General features: G+C 39.5%; 1 protein-coding gene across 10 annotated transcripts in view; it reads right to left on the minus strand.

Moving 5' to 3' along the window:
- Window positions 1–17,048, minus strand: part of DST (dystonin) — a 558,535-nt gene that overhangs the window by 179,515 nt on the left and 361,972 nt on the right. For all 10 annotated transcript variants that reach the window (XM_004605867.3, XM_055134251.1, XM_055134257.1 and 7 more), the window contains 11 exons: window positions 14,798–14,917; window positions 10,419–10,514; window positions 10,207–10,334; window positions 5,780–5,873; window positions 5,308–5,462; window positions 3,875–4,337; window positions 3,655–3,783; window positions 3,420–3,497; window positions 3,168–3,329; window positions 2,974–3,078; window positions 302–397 (listed from right to left, as the gene is read on the minus strand). In XM_004605867.3, coding sequence (XP_004605924.2) covers window positions 302–397; window positions 2,974–3,078; window positions 3,168–3,329; window positions 3,420–3,497; window positions 3,655–3,783; window positions 3,875–4,337; window positions 5,308–5,462; window positions 5,780–5,873; window positions 10,207–10,334; window positions 10,419–10,514; window positions 14,798–14,917 — 1,626 coding nt within the window. The remainder of the gene's footprint in view (window positions 1–301; window positions 398–2,973; window positions 3,079–3,167; window positions 3,330–3,419; window positions 3,498–3,654; window positions 3,784–3,874; window positions 4,338–5,307; window positions 5,463–5,779; window positions 5,874–10,206; window positions 10,335–10,418; window positions 10,515–14,797; window positions 14,918–17,048) is intronic.

Consider the following 17,048-nt stretch of genomic DNA (forward strand, 5'->3'; position numbering starts at 1 on the left):
CATCACATATGTATCTAGATTTTATTTAACATCTGTGATTTAAGGGTTGTTTTTTTATTTTTGGTTCTTTTTTCTGGGGGAGCAAGAGCCAACCCCGGTGGTACTCAAGGCTTACTCCTGGTGGGCTCAGGGAATCATATGGGGTGGCTGGAAACGAGCCCAGGTCAGGCGCGTGTAAGTCAAGTGCCTTGCTGCTGTGCTATGACTCGGGCCCCCTTTACATACATCTCTGAACAATACGCTAGAAGGAATTTTAAGTCAGGCAAAGCATCATGATGCAGACGTGACTCCATTCACATACCTCAAAGTAAGCACAGTTCTCCTTGATGTGTTGCTCCACACACTGGCAGAGCTGTAAGATCCAGCTCCACTGTGTCTGCATTGCGGCTCGGTAGGCCTGAAGGATAGAATACCACAACAGGCTGGAAATGAAACACCTCAGCACACAACAATGCTTTAAGGATCAAAGGCTCTTCTGCCCAGATGATGAGTCACTTAGCAGAATAAGACCTGACAAATCCATGTAGCGAAATACTCCTCTCAGTTCTTTTTTTTTTCTTCTTGGGTCACACCTGGCAATGCACAGGGGTTATTCCTGGCTCTGTGCTCAGGAATTACTCCTGGCAGTGCTCAGGTGACCATATGGGATGCTGGGACTTGAACCTGGGTTGGCCGCGTGCAAGGCAAACACCCAAACCGCTGTGCTATTGCTCCAGCCCCCTCCTCTTACCTGTACAATTCTGCTCAAGAACCTCAAACATAGTATAAAAAAAATTTTTTTAAATAAATCCAGACAACACCATCCTACTGTTAAACTTGAAATGTCTTAGAATATATGAGGAAAGCTAATTGGATATTTTTTCCATGAAAAAACATTTAATATCTGGAGTGGAGGCAAACTACCTCTGGTACTGGGAAAACTGTCCCTCTCTCTCCTTCCCTACCTAATCCTTCCACCTACTTTGTGAAATCCTCAAATTTATCTTCCTTCGCAACATCTTCCTGTCCTTCACCTTTCCTTTCTCTAATTATTTTGAGAGTTCCAGTAACTGAGGACTGGAGCAATAGCACAGTGGGTAGGGCATTTGCCTTGCATGTGGCCAACCCAAGTTCGATTCCTCTGTCCCTCTTGGAGAGCCCAGCAAGCTACCAAGAGTATCTCGCCTACACGGCAGAGCCTGGCAAGCTACCCATGGCATATTCAATATGCCAAAAACAGAAACAACAAGACAACAGTGCTACAGTGTTACAGTGCGTCTTTCTGTATTTGTGCCTGATTCTTTTTTACTATTTTATTTTACTATTTAAAAAAAATTGTTACGGGCTGGAGCGATAGCACAGCGGGTAGGGCATTTGCCTTGCATGTGGCCGACCCGGGTTCAAATCCCAGCATCCCATATGGTCCCCTGAGCACCACCAGGAGTAATTCCTGAGTGTAGAACCAGGAGTAACCCCTGTGCATCACCGGGTGTGACCCAAAAAGCAAAAAAAAAAAAAATTGTTATTATTGGTTCACAGAAATTGTCTGCTGACACGAGATTATAAAGTTGAATAAAGTTTGTTGCTGTTGCTTCTAAAGAATTTATGTAGCTCACTACATAGATTTTCAGAATAGATTCTTGGTGTGAGAGCAAATTATTTGTGATGAGAAACGTTTGAGTAGAGAAGGAGCATGCAATCCCATCAGTTTTCATTTAAAGTGTCTGTTTAGAAGCCAGAGAGTTGGCACAGGGGTTAAAGTGCCTGCTTCACATGGCACTGACCCCAATTCATTCCCGGTGCTAAGATGTTCTCCCCGGCCAAGTGTGGCCCCAGAAGCTCCCAAGCATCCCTGGGATAAACCTGGGTAATCCCGGCTACCACGGGGCCCAAACAGTTCCACAGTCTCAGGGCTTCTCTGGCCGAGCTGGCAGAGAACTGCTCAAGGGTCCCCCACCCCCAACCTCAATACCGCTTGGAAGACCTAAATTAAAATGTCAACAGTATGAAATAAAATATTTACTAACTAGAATTGCTATTTAATGAAATGTATCTTCTATGAGGGCAAAGGTATTATAGAAAGCCCATCTTTAACATAAAACACCCTTTCATATTTAAGGCGCAACTTATTGATCTCCACAAGAGGGCACTCAAGGGGTCGTTAATAAACTCTTGTTTGGCATTTTTTCCTCTAGGAAAAACCATGCTGGGGCAGGCTTTCTGAATGGAATGCACAGCACAGCACTGGAAATCTGGCAGCATATCAGGGTCAGATTACCTGAGCCCTCAAATTAAGCTGCTCTGAGAAAATTAGCTATAAAAGACACATTATACATTGTTATTAGTTTGTCATATAAAATATGAAATTGTGTTCATAATTACCCACATACCGCAAGTCATTAGCTAGACCCGTCAAATCATGACGTATTTAACTTTATCCCTCAAAATTCCTTAATAGAGTAACACTTCTACAGAAGTCAGATTCATAATCACATTTTCCATTCCCATCAGAATTCTAGTTTTTCTGGGGCCTTGCCAGGCCATGTTTGGGGGTTATACACAGATTGTGCACAGGGAAACAAATGGTATTGGGTATCAAACCCAGGGCTCCCACATGTAAAATATTAAAAACCTTAACCTCTGATCATATTTTCTAAATTTCATCTCTCCACCCTTCAAGGAATAATTACTTGCAGTTTGAGTATCAATAAATATTCAGACCATTCATTACTTTACTATAGTGTCCTTACTCTGCATCCTAACCTTGTAGCTTTTGCACATTCTTTATGTGCCATTTCATACAGATGTGTGAAATATTTTCATGTGAAAAAGACAAAATGGAACATTCCCCAAATTTCCCAGTAAGATCTAGAATTTTACTGATATTTTGTGGCATGATAACTTATTTCAGTGAAATAACTATCCTTATCTGACCTATTAGCAATAAGAGAATGGGAATTTATCATCAAATGTCTATTACACTTTAGGACGTACCTCAATAGTTAACCGGGCTGGGTGATTTTCTAAAAGTAGCTGCTCTGCTATCTCCTGCACTGCTTTAATGTTTTCTTCTTTTTGATCAAGCTCTCTCATTAATTCCTAATTTAGGAAAGAACACATAAGTGTGTCAAGGAAAAAGATTTAAATCCAAATACAATTCCAGCACTCAGATACCATTGTTTACTCACAGCATGGTAGTCTTTCTTCCGAGCTATGTGGGTGTTTCTTTCACTCCAATCATAAGCAACCTCCTCCTCTTCTTTTTCATTCAACCATATAAGTTCATTAGTTGCACGAGTCACAAAATTGTGGAGTGTATCAAGGTGCCTCTCCTGATTCCTGGATGTATTCTGTGTAAGAAAGATCAATGTAAGAATCATGGATTTGTCAAAGAGAGGTTAAAAAGAAGAAAACTGAAAGGAAAAACCAAAAATCCTTACCAAAAGTTTTGCATAGAGACTCTCTAATCGGTGCAACTTTTCTGTATAAGTCAGTTTAAGCGGTGCCGTCATTTGGATCTATCATACAGAATTTAAAAGAGACCAAGATTAAGAACCTTAAGGAATTCTTAAGTTCTCATCGATATTATTATTATTTGTCAGGGTATCTTTATATATAGAACAAAATAACAAAGGAAGGTCAAGTAAAATACATATAGATCTTGAATTTTAATACCTCACTGATCTTAGCTTCTTTAAGGCTAGATTCAAATTCTTCAATAGCTCGGTGGACATTTTTATGATTTTCTAGATGGCTTTCCACACTTGGCAAATCTGACCCCCATTCAGTGTGGTCCAGCTGCACCTTTACACAATAACAACAAAAAAAAATAGTAGATGTGAAAAAGAAACTGAGAGCAGTAGACTGAAGTTCTCAAGAAAAATAAAAATTGTACCTGCATCTCATCCACCCAATTTAAAAGGTCCTGAACAAATTTCATGTTTACTTCCTCTTCGGTTAAGTTCTGATCCAGCAGGGAAGACTTGACAAGAGGCTTTCGGATCTGCATCAGTTTTGGCGTTTGCAATGAATTTGTCTCTACTCCTGAACTGAAGTGTGTAACCACTCCTGATGGGAAGCCAGGTGTGTAAGCTGGAGTGACAGAGGGAGTCAGTCGGGAGGTCAGGCCAGATGACAGGCCTGAGGTCACACTTGAAGAAGTCAGGGACGGTGTTAAACTCTGGGTCAGCCCTGAGTTCAGACAGGGATTTAAGGTCTGTGCAAATCCTGAGTTTAGGCTTTGAGTGATTCCTGATATCATGAGCTTTGTCTGTTCCGTCGTCAGCATGCGCCCTTTGCTGTACACGGAAGAACATTCATTCCTTAAGGCCATAATTTCATCGCGCATTTTTGCAACCCTGGAAGGTACAATATATAGGCATTTTTGAAAAAAAAAAAGAATGTAATATAAAATAAATGGTGAACTTTCATAAACAATAACATATATATATGCCGGCTAATCAATGATAACAAATGTATCACAAACTCACAATGTTAATAAGGGGACAGAGATTTTGGGGACTGTCTGTACTTCCCACTCATTTCTTCCACAAATCTAACCTGCTCAAACAATAAAGTCCACTTCTTAAAAAAGTTACTGCAAAATATTGGTAAAGCTTTGTAGGATAGCGACTTTTCACTGAATTTGTAGTTCGTGCACTGATGTATAGTTCTTACCTATAATTTATAATGAGCACAAATGCTACATTTTAATGTGATTTTTCTCTTGCTATTTAAACTTAGGCTATTTCTACATTTCTGCTACTAGAATTATTTCTGGCATGTATGAAAAGCTTTTCTAGTTTTTATTGTATTTTAAATCACTGTAATTTCTAAAAGTGAAATCAACAAATGAAAACATCAATTAATATGTTTTACTTAAATATACAACCATATCCATCTCCAGTATAGATATAGCATACAACCCAAAAGGTTTTATTCCTCCCCTCATTCCTACTTCCTAGACGTGTATACGTGTGTATCTTTCCAACAGCTTTTCATACAATAGAGAAAACTGAAAAACTTCAACTAAAAGATACTTTTCTCTAAAAGATACTTTTTTCAAGTGATATATCACATTAACACTAAGTATTATTAGTTACTGTAATCTTAAAATTATACATATCATAAAATGTTTCTATTGTTTCCGTTGAAGGATAAATATCAACTTTACACAGCAAAATGTGCCAGAATTTATGTGACAGTATTCGATACCCAAAAAAGAAGTAACAAAGACATTTTATCCATTGCTCCCCTATACACATTCCTATCATGAAGGAACCATGAACAACTATATAAAAGGACTTGGGATGAATAAGCAGTACTAACCTCTGTACCAACTGATCTGCCTGGTAATATTTTCCATCAATTAGAATCTGAACATCAATTACATGCTGGCGTAGAAGGTTCTCACATTCAAGTATATACCCGGCAATCTCTGCTTCATTCTGAAACTGCACCCCTGATTCTAATCTTTTAGAATCCTGTATTTAAAAAACAAAACAAAATGCAATATTGATTCTGTGAAATAAGTTTCAAAACTTAAAAAATATAGTCCTGCAGATATCGGAACAAAAGTCTAGTTGGGTTTTCTGTCTTCCCTTTCAGCTCAAAGATGTCTTCCTTTCACTCCTATTTACTCAAGAGAGCAGTGATCAAAATCTTTAACAAGTTTTAATGTCTGATATTTAAAGTCTAGAAAATAAATGCCAATAAATGGCCAAAAGTTATGCAGAAGTTCTAATCCATTCATCCACACAAACCCCTAAGTTACAATCTCCCACTGGCTCTTCAAACTTACACTCTGGAGAGCTTTCCGTGCAAGCATTAGTTTGTCTTCACAGATGACACTGTCCCTCTGAACGCGGTTAGCAATCTGCTGCAACATTTCCAACCTGAAAAAATAAAATAAAATAAAATAAATCCTCTCCTAGTGAAGTCAGCTCACCATCCTGAAAAATGCTGCCGATCAAAAAGTAAAATAGAATCTCACACCAACAGTTCAATACCTGTGTCCATTAAAGGATTCATTGCCAAAGCTAATACAGGAGTTGATCAGCGTTGGACAATTAACGGAGAGAAAATTTTCATTTGAATCAAGACTGGTTCGAGCGCTCGTAGTGTTACTAAACACAGAATCACTGCTATAGTAACTATAACTGCTACTATGCATTTTTATTCCTTAAATGATGTTCTTTTTTGACTAAAATTGTAGGTTTTAAACAAAGCTCAACTTCTAACGGAGAAAAAATATCCACTGGAATGTCACAGCGGCTCAGGCTCTTTAAATATGCTCCGACATGCATATTCAACACATGGCAAATGATATGCTGATAACTATTCAAAAGAATCTTGCCTAAAGCTAGTTAATGTTTGCCTTTTGTAGTCTGCATTAAAACCCTACAAGTACGAACAGGGCAAACTGATTGGGGCGTCACCGAAGAAGACTAGCCAAATATTTTCACCAAGAGTCATTCAATTGCAACCACCTGAAAAACAACTCAGATGTCTCACTGAAGCACAGGTAATGATTAGGAAAAGTTATTCTGGCAATACCAAATCATCAGTTAGAAGAACACAAATACTCAATCACACCCCTGACTTCTATAAATTGCAGTTCTGTACTGAAGAACACAGGCTAAAAACTGACAGTTCAAAGCAAGCATAAATGAGTGAGTCGGACGAGAAACAAATTCATTTCCACTTTAACCAGCGTATCATTTGCTTCTGAGGCCAAATGAACTGGAAAAGTATATATCTTCCTTTACATCACATGTTCTCAGTAATATTATTTCTAATTTTAATGTTTTTTTTTATTGTTGAAAAGCTAAGGGCTAAGAAGAATATCCATGAAATGGTTGCAAATTTATCTGTGCCTGTTTTTCCATTCTAGAGGATATTACAAGGCAAAAGAACACTGGCCATTTCTCATCTGTCGTCTGCACACTGCCAGTCCACATAGCTATTAGTTGCAGTTAATAAATAGTTATGCCAAAAAGCTTGTTCTATCAAGAAAAATAAAAGCATGTTTTCAACCATGCTCCTAAATATTTTTCTACACTTAATACAACAAACCTAAACTGTTGCTTCTCCACACTAAAGACAAGAATTGAGAAATTGTGAGTGCTGTGCTTTCTACTAAGCAGAAAAAGTGAAAATAATAATAGCTACACCTAACATTACTTAAGCAATTGTTATATGACAGGATATTACCTCATCTTTCACATATACCACCTCATCTTATACTCACAACCATGAAATATAATATGTATTATTAAATCCTATTTACAAATGAGGAAACTGAGGCTTAGCAAGTTAGGGAATATATCTGAGCTTGCATAGCTTATGAATTAAGCTTATAATCTAGTGCAAGATGGACTGGTTCCTGAATCTGGAAATCTGAACTACTAGATTATTTTATTAAAGTATCAAAATTTAATACTGCATGCATTCTTCAAAGATGCTTTTTCATTATTTCAGATGACTGGTTTAAATATTTCATTTAAATCACCCAGAATTTCTTCTTATGAAAGGCCCATTTTATGAACCTGGTTAGTTCCAAACTGCTTTGGTTCTAACAATCCAATTGCATAAATTTGATATTATTCCAAAACAAGAGTCTAGGGAGAAAACTTAATAAAGAAACTGCAAATTAGATTTCTTCTTTTATTTTCCACACGTTATTTCCTATTTCAACACTGAAGCTGCATGTGCGTCACCGAGCCTGAGTCCAGTCAGCACCTCCAGGCTACCAAGCCCTGTCTTAGGCTCTGGCAGCAGAACACTAGTTTCCACATTCCCAAAGCACACTGCAGCCCTTCTCCATACGACCACAGAAATCAAGACACAATCACAAGCAAAAGTGTTACAAAAGGAACTAAACTGGTCAAACATGAGAATTATAACCAAGACATCTTCACTGGCCGGGACATCACGGAAAAGTTTCTTACGAAAGTAATACTGGAGCCAAGATCTGAGTGTGATTAGAATGATAAAGATAATGAAATCAATGTCCCTGCCAAAGAAATGGTGTAACGAGACTGCCCATGGAGGAGAGGGGGCCCAGCTTGACAGAGCCCCAGAGCGGCACTGTGGCTGGTGTGAGGCCCAAGAGGCTGAAGCATGGCCTGTGTGCTGTAAGGTCCAGCCCCTAAGGGGTGCACAGCTATGAGGGACTGGGGTTCCCACATACTGAGATTCAGGCTGTGGAATAAGGATCTGACAGAGACAGATTCATTCTATAACATCTCCTGGGACCAAGCAGTGCCCTCCCAGGAAATAGGACACAGAAAGAGAGCTGAGATAATAAAGAGTGAATGATGGGCTATGGAGCCACCGAAACATCACAGCCTGGTTTATGTAACTTCCTTTCTTTCACTTGATGGTTCTCTCTCTCTCTCTCTCTCTCTCTCTCTCTCTCTCTCTCTCTCTCACCTAAACATCACAGCCTGGTTTATGTAACTTCCTTTCTTTCACTTGATGATTCTCCTCTCTCTCTCTCTTTCCTTCATTTTCTCTCTTCCTACTTCCCTCTCTCACACATTATATCACTCAATTTTCCTAACTAGAACTACTTACCTCGAGGAGGGGTTAAAAAAAAAGTCATTGAACACCCAGGGAGATATTTCAAAGGGCTGCCGCTCATTCTCTTCTATTTTATATGTTCTTGAAACAGAATTCCTACTATCTAGATAGGATTAAAGTATAGTTTTGTTGTTCCTGCTGTTTTTTGGTTTGGGGGCCAGAGCTGGCAGTGCCCAGGACTACTGTTAGCACTGTGCTCAGGAATAACTCCTAACTGGGCTTGGGGAATGAGATGGGGTGCCAGGGATTGAACCTGAGGCTGGCTACATGAAAGGCAACTGCCCTACCCAATGGACTATCTTTCTGGCCCCTAAAACACAGTTTTGATTTTGGTCTCCAGGGTGGCTTGTGAAATGATGTCAGTGGGTAGAATGTGTGAAGCCTCAATTCAACCCCTGGCACTGCCTGGCTCTAAGCACATAGGGCATCAATGGGCCATCTCTGAGCACAGTTCCCCAAGCACAATAAACCATCAGCTTGAGAATCACAGGAGTAGTGCCTGGGTCCCTGTCACTAAGCACTGCTGGGAAAGTTTAAATGCCAAAGCAGAATGCATGATGAATTTGGGAAAATGCATTTATAACACCAGGACAAAAGGGAATTAAAACTCACATTTACTGGGCAGTTTTGGTCACTCAATTTCCTTTAAATGGGGGCCAAAGGGTACACAAGCGGGAAAGGCATTTGCCTTGCAAACAGTTGACCCCAGGTTTGATCCCTCGCACTACATATGGTCCCCCAGATTCATCAGGATTGATCCCAGAGTGCAGAGCAGGAATAAGCTCTGAGACACTGGGGACAGTCCCCAAGCCCCCACCCCAAAAATAACAATGATGATAATAATAATAATAATAATTAATAATAATAACAACAATTTCATACATATATCTTGGAGAGCCCGGCAAGCTACGGAGAGTATCCTGCCCACATGGCAGAGCCTGGCAAGCTACCCGTGGTGTATTTGCTATGCCAAAAATAGTAACGATAGGTCTCATTCCCCTGACTCTGAAACAGCCTTGAATCGTTGGTAAAGACGAGTAAGGAGAGGCTGCTTAAATCTCAGGGCTGAGTGTAACAGAGACGTTACTGGTGCCCGCTCGAGTAAATCAACAAACAACTGGATGACAGTGAATAACAATTTCATTCATAATAATAATGATTTCCTTTAAAGGCAAAGCATACTGTCCATTGTTTGTCTTCCCATGGCTCCGTGAAAAGCGAGTCAGAGCCAAAAATATAACAAGAAACTAAATAGGTTCATTGTTGATGTATGCATGAGCTTTCATATCTGGGCCTGATGACTTAAAAGAGCCAGCTTGAGAGATTCTCCTGGGCCATTTTGATTGTTTCAAAATGGTAACCACCTTACTAGATGAGACGTCACCACACCAAACCAGCCCATCTGGTCCTTATGAACAAGACTTCACTGATTTGCCCCTCAAACCTCTCAGAACAGTTTCCAGATAAGAGAAAAAGAAACACTGGAAAGACATAATGGCTTATTCAAGGTTACCCAGGCAATATAAGGGGAAAAAGTGAATATTGGTCCAAAATCCACCTGGTTCTCAAACTTAAACTCCTTCCACAAAACCAACCAGTCTCCTCTCCACAGTGCTCTCAGGACAGAAAACAGCTCCGACCTACCTTTCTACTTCAGGACGAAGTGCCTTCTCTCTCTCGAGCATGGCGATAATGAGTTTCCCCCATTCTTTTTCAATATCATTTGGATGATAACCTTGAAGGAGTTTGATGCGGCCAAATTCTATCCAAATCTTGAAGGAAAGACATTTTTAATGTGAGGAGAAGTTTGTTAAAAGACATCTATGACTGATCACACCAAGAGCATTTCTGCTTACCTCTAGTAATTTATAGAGGCGTTTAATTTTTGACTTTTCTGTCTCCTTTGGTGGAATTTCTGTTTCTTTAAATTGTAAATACTGACTATAAAGTGCCTAAAGGGGAGAGAAAGTAAATGGTAAGAGCCAAACTTCAAAACTTTGCTTTCATCATTATGTAACATTACCACACTGAATGCTAGCTAAAGGGCCATGCGGTGGCTCAGTGGCAGAACCCTGTGTGTGTGAGACTCTAAACTGGATCCCAAGCATCACAAAAGAAAAAAGAAAAAGCCACTCTGTCATATGCAGTCACCTGTATAAAACAAAACTGACACACAGGAAACTACCAATTCTTCGCTGGTGACTATGTTATATGCAATTTCATGAGGGTACTTATGGATGCTAGTCATGACTGGACATATGCCATGGAGGTATCTAAAGAATTACTACACCATGTCTGTGTTTGCAGTAACCCTGCTACATTTGTCTCCAAATCCAAATAAGAAGCTCTGCATACCCAAATTTCTTTGTGATATAAACTTTCGAAAGGCTGCACTTCAGCTTTTCATTTATGAGGAAATAATCTAATACAATTCCCATAAGGAAAAATCAAGTCTTCTAGTTTATCTATCTGGAAAATGGAATGCTTACCACTTAGATACAGCTAAAGTATAGTTCGGATGCTGGTCTCCCAGGCAGCTCATGAAAGTTATGGTTTGCAATACGGGTACTAAGTGGCCATCATGTTTGGTCCATAGTCTACTTTCAGCACACATCTCTCATCCTGAGCTAGTCCTCCAAGCATCCTTTACTTGGTGGTCCCTTCTCTTTCTCAGTTGCCTTCTCTATCTTGGCCCTAGCATTTGAGGCTGGCTTCCAAGCCATGGAACGATCCTCCGGACCCTTATCTCTACTCTCCTCGGGTGTTAGTCTCCCATCATGTTACTTTTTATTCCACAAATTAAAATGATCACAAACTTTGGTTCCTGTTGAAGTTTCTCTCCCTGGGGAACCACCCTTCTCTGGGCCAGTGCTGGTGACAGTGTCTGATCAGGCCCCAATTCCTGTGGTCACCAAAGGGATCCAGCCCTCAAGTTTTGAGGCTACTTTATAGCTAGGAACTAAGATAATTTAAATCAAATTCTGATTTCATACTCTGTTTGGAGGGTTGGGGTAGGAGGGGTTGGGCCACAACCACCTGTGCTCAGTGGTTATTTCTGAGTCTGTGCTCAGGAGTCACTGCTAGCAGGACTCAGGGGGACATTTGTGGTGTTGGGGATCAAACCTGTGTACAAGGCAAGCACCTTCTCCATGGTACTAGGTCTCTGGCCCCTAAATCACATCTTGTTTCATTTTTTGTTTTATGTTTGTTTGTTTTTGCTTTTTGAGTCACACCTGATGATGCACAGGGGTTACTCCTGGCTCTGCATTCAGGAATTACTCCTGGCAGTGCTCAGAGAACCATATGGGGTGCTGGGAATCGAACCTGGGTCGGCCTCATGCAAGGCATATGCCCTACCTGCTGCACTATGACTCCAGTCCCCTACACATCTTCATTTAATTAGTTCCTGAGAAACTCGTTGCCAGGGGGGCCCCCTATCTACTTGACTGTTTCTGCTTCAATGTCCCACTGATCAAAGTAACAAAGTTAGATGCTGGCTTCTACATATGGAAATAATATTAACATGCAATTATTAACTAGTTAATTAACTATTTACTAGTTTATGTATTTCATAAATAATTGAAGATATAAACTAGAGAATATTCTAAATATACTTATTATTTTATTGAAAAAGATCTTTATAAAAATTACTTAGCTTGGGGGTGAGGTTCAATGGTAAAACGCCTGCCAAGCATATGTGACATCCTTGTGTGAAGTAAGCAGCCAAGTAAGGGAGCCCCTTAGCATTTAGTATCAAGAAAGCATTTAAAAAAAAAAAATCAAGAAATATTTAAGAATTCTAGGCCCCCGCTCCAGGTTGAAGACTCAGTTCAAACCACAAGGCCTGGAACCTACCAAAAGACAATTCAGTGGGAACATAAACCCTTTTATGACTGAAGACCACCAGTCTTCGTGTGGTGGTCTAGCAATGGACAGGCCTAGCAATGGGCTCTTACCTTGCAGAAAGCCCCTGCAAGCCCAGAGAGCTTGAAAAAGGCTATAAAAATCAGCCTTGCAAAGGCAAGCTAGATTCAGTCTGTTCTGGGGTCACCTACGTCCCAACTTAAGAGATTCTAATGTCTTCCCTTTGACTTTGCAATCAGCACACATCTCACATGGGAGCACAGAGTCCTTGCCTGTACTTTCCTGGTTCTCTTCTCTTCCATACCTTGTTATTAACGAGATGTCTGATAAAATACTAAGAATTATTTTTTGCTTCACTGTCTTCTCCTGAGATTCTGTTCTGTGGGAACAGACAATGAACCTAGAAGCCTTCGGAGGCCAGGACTGAATTCCTCTTTTCCTTGGCACAGCATGGCCTCACCACAACCTGCAAACCACCGCTCCCCCAACTTAGGAGGTAGGGACCAGCACCCACGCCATGCCAACTGAGTGGGTCTCAAGGACAGATGATGCTGTCTTAGCAGAGCTGCACACTCACAGGTCCTGATCTCCCTGGGCACTTCTCCCACAAGGTCCTGAGGGCTGGGTGCGGGGGCGGGGGGGGGGGGGGTGGATAACTTTGCAACACTTCCTCTTTTGTGGCTACCTCCTCCAATTGTGGGATGACCCACTCAACCCTCCCCCACATCAGCTTGATCCCCAGTATCATAAGTACCCAAATATACAAATGCATGTATATTTAATACCACCATATTTAGTAAGTGTTCATTCTTTCACCTTAATTCATACTGTTCTAAAATAAGTCCCTGTCAATCTTCATTCAGGCAGAACACATTTCAGAAGGATTCCAATTTGTTGTCTGGGCAGATAATGAATTTATTCGCCATTTTGTCCCCAAAGTGTATTTTCTTCCCAATATCATGCGCTAACCTCAAAGATTACTAGCAGTGATCTGTTGCTCAGTCAAACTTCTTTCCTAACTTTAAGAATCTGTGTTACCCAGAAGTCAATTTGCTCAACTATACGTAAAATTGGAATCCATTTGGAAATATTTGAACTAGAAATCTGACAGCCGTCTGGAACTCTGAATAGAGTGCTTCTGTAAGGAAGGATGCAATGCCTGTATGTGCTTTTGCTATCCATGATAGATATGGTGACAGAAGATGGAAAGCTTTCTTGTCCTGAAAATATTTATCTGCATATTAGGAAGCATCAAACTGAGAATATTTTAAAGGCATTATATTATGATATGCCAAGTAACCTCATGCCCATGGTAAATAAGAGCCACTCCACAGATATGCTCTATATTTGGATAAACATAACAAATAGATTTAATTTAACTCGCTCTCTATTATGACAGTTTTTGTGATCTCAGTTCAATCATTAAAACAAAACCTATAATTCAAGGAACTAAACTTTACTGTTAATAATCAGGTAACAATATCTTGAAATAAAATTGATTACTTTGCTATTATAAATCCAAATACATAAATGAGGTGACTTCAATTTCAGTGTGTTTTTCTTTTATATTTCTATGCCTTTGCTCACAGAATTGAACATAACTTTGTAAGTAATAGCAAGCAGTTTTCTAAATCATGAATTCATTTCTATTTGAAGTCAGAATAAGTATCTCTGAATTCTTGGTGAAATACAGTATGCATATTGCTCTATAAAAGAAGTTTCTGGAAGACAGTTTTTTGCTAGTGTGTGACCACTGGCTGTCTTCCAGTCTTTGCCACACTTTTGAAGCCTTCTTGCAGCACCTTCTATTCTAGCCATCTGAAGAAATTCAAGTATTAATAAACCAAATAAACCAAAAGCAAACTGGCAATGTCAGTACATGACTAGCTCAGACTAAACCTTGAATCTCTCCCCAACTAAAACTGAGGCACTATAAATTTCTTCAAAATGCTGTTATGTTTTAATTAATGATGTTTACCTTCACACTATATTACACGGTGACAAATTTTAATTATGCCAACTTATCAGTGGCTTAATATAGGAGATTTTTTTTTAAATTTCAGATTGTGGAACTATGATAGCATCATTTAAAAGTTTTTGTCTCACTAGCCAGAGAGAAAATATAATGGATTAAGCCTTGCATATGGTTGGTCCAGATTTGATCCCTGCACCCTATATGGGTCCCCAAGCCCCTCCAAGGAGTAATACCTGAGCCTGGAGTCAGGAGTAAGGCCTGAGTGCAGCCAAGTATGGCCCCAAAACAAAACACTCCTCAAGTTTATGCCAAACATGTAAAAAGCTTGGGGTTCAATCCCAGGAACCCCACAACGAAATATAAATACAGAAACAAAGAAATCCTAGAGACACAGACCTTTAGCTCTACAGGATTATTAGGAAATGTTCTCTCAGACATGGTGGTCACATGGTGTCTAATCCACTGAATGAGGTAGTTCACCATATTCTGGTATTCAATCCATTTGACTTCAACATCCTGGAACAAAAAAAAAAATGACAGAAAAGATCTATGTCTGTAGATATCAGCAATCATACCAATTCGGTCGGTCATCATACTATGAACTTTCATATGTCTACACCCAAGAAAGCCAACTAAATGCTTTCTATTTTCCACCCAGTCCAAATTCTTTCCACATAGACAGCTTTAAAAACATGGGATCAAACTCTGACCACTAAGATTAACCAAATCAGTGCCAATTCTGATCAGAGATAGTGATTGCCAGGAACACTGTGCTGAGAAGCTTGAGACCACTCCAAGAACAATAGGAAAAAACTCCACAATCACTTTGTGGCCTAAGTCAGGTGATCAAGAAGGAGGAGTAAGGTCTTGCATAAGCTAAGGTAGCAGCTGCCTCTGCAACCCTCTAACTATCGAAGTCCACTGAGGACCTGAAACTCAAAGGAGCTATACAATGCGTAAAAAAAAATTAGGCAGCAATGGAAACTATAGAAAACACACGGTGGCATTCTTCAAGGACTCACTAAGCAAACTTTTTTAAAGTGGGAGGGACAGAAAGACTGTCAACTTCCATTTTCAATTAAGTACTAGGTGGGTGCTTATTATGTTCAAAACATTGGACTAAATGTGGCAAGAAAAATAAAATATATTAAAGACAATACCTCCTATCAAAGAGTTACTGTTGAGATGGGGAGGCAAGGATGATTCCTACAAACCAGTTAGAGAAAATTAAAAGCAGTGTTTAATTAGGTGTTGAAATACCTGAAACAGGAGTCAAGGTAAAAGTAAAGTAAGCCACGTATGTGCTTCAAAATAGTTACTAAAAGCTTTTTGACAAAGGAAGTCCCTGAACAGTCATGGGGGGGGAGGGGAGAGAGGCAGAAAACACAGCAGGGCGTCTAAGCGAGTTGGGATTCTGAAACACAAATTGCCTGGCTACGAGCAAACTGTTCATGTTGAGACATCACACATTATGTCAGTAAGTGAAATTAACATATGCAGAATTTTGAAAGTCATAATATCTAGATTAGATTTAATCCTGCGTGTTCGATATAATCACTAAATTTTTTCAAGCTAATCTGGCAGCAGGGTACATAATGAAGAAACATAATGGTGATGAAAAGCCAGGGACAAGATTTCATTCCCATTTCAGTGTAAAGAGATATGTCAGAAATTTAGTGGAGGGAGTGAAAAGATAAACAAGACATGTTCACAAGAAATATTAGAAAAGCTAAGTTTCACTGAGTTACAGGCAAAGATCAGAGGAGAGGATGAGCACGGGAGCAAGTTTCATATCGAGACAGGATAAGATCTTGGAGAGAAAAAGTAAGAGAAGGAAAATGGAAGTCCAGAAATAACAACACAGTGACGAAGAGAGACCAGAAAATTGAGCCCACCAAGGTGAGCTCCTAAATCTTCAAAGAAAACAAAAATGTATCTATCAGGAGGAAGGGAGAAACCCAGGGATGGGAAGTGGGGCTCAGAGATCATCTGGAAATGCACATACAGGATTACCTGCTCTCTCCCAGAAACATATAAGGACCTGCTAACACGACCTCTACCAAATGTGTTACTGAACTGCAATATGTAGACCTCTGGGTGAGAGTGCAATAATAAAGACTGGGAAGCTATGTATCAGAGACCATGCTCACAAAGTCAGTCTGGTAAAAATCTAGCAAAATCAAGTGACTTTCCTCTGAATCTTACCTTTAAAACACAAAAACATTTATTTCATGGAATTATGAGTTAATAAACATGAGAGTGATTTCAAAATTGAAATGTCCTAGAATCAGTCAACATATAGAGAAGTTGGAATACAGCAGCAAATTAAACTAAAATTTTCCAAAATCATTCAACTATTACTCCTATAGCTATTACACACAAAATGCTCTGCAACTTATTTTATCTATGATGCAGAATAAATGGTTTTAGTCATAATTTTAGTGGTAGAATGGTGCCTTCAAATTCTTATCTTATAGTTTATTAAATAGTAAAACAATGGTCAATTAAAATATTTAATATTTTAAAACTACATAAAGTATATCCAGGGGAAAAAAAAGATACAAAAGGTTGATCATAGGTTCTGAATGAAGGTACCTCAGGTCTGATGCCTGGCACTTATGGGATAAACCCTGAAAACTGTAAGGTG

This window comes from Sorex araneus, chromosome 4 (genome assembly GCF_027595985.1).
Source record: "Sorex araneus isolate mSorAra2 chromosome 4, mSorAra2.pri, whole genome shotgun sequence".
NCBI lineage: Eukaryota > Metazoa > Chordata > Mammalia > Eulipotyphla > Soricidae > Sorex > Sorex araneus.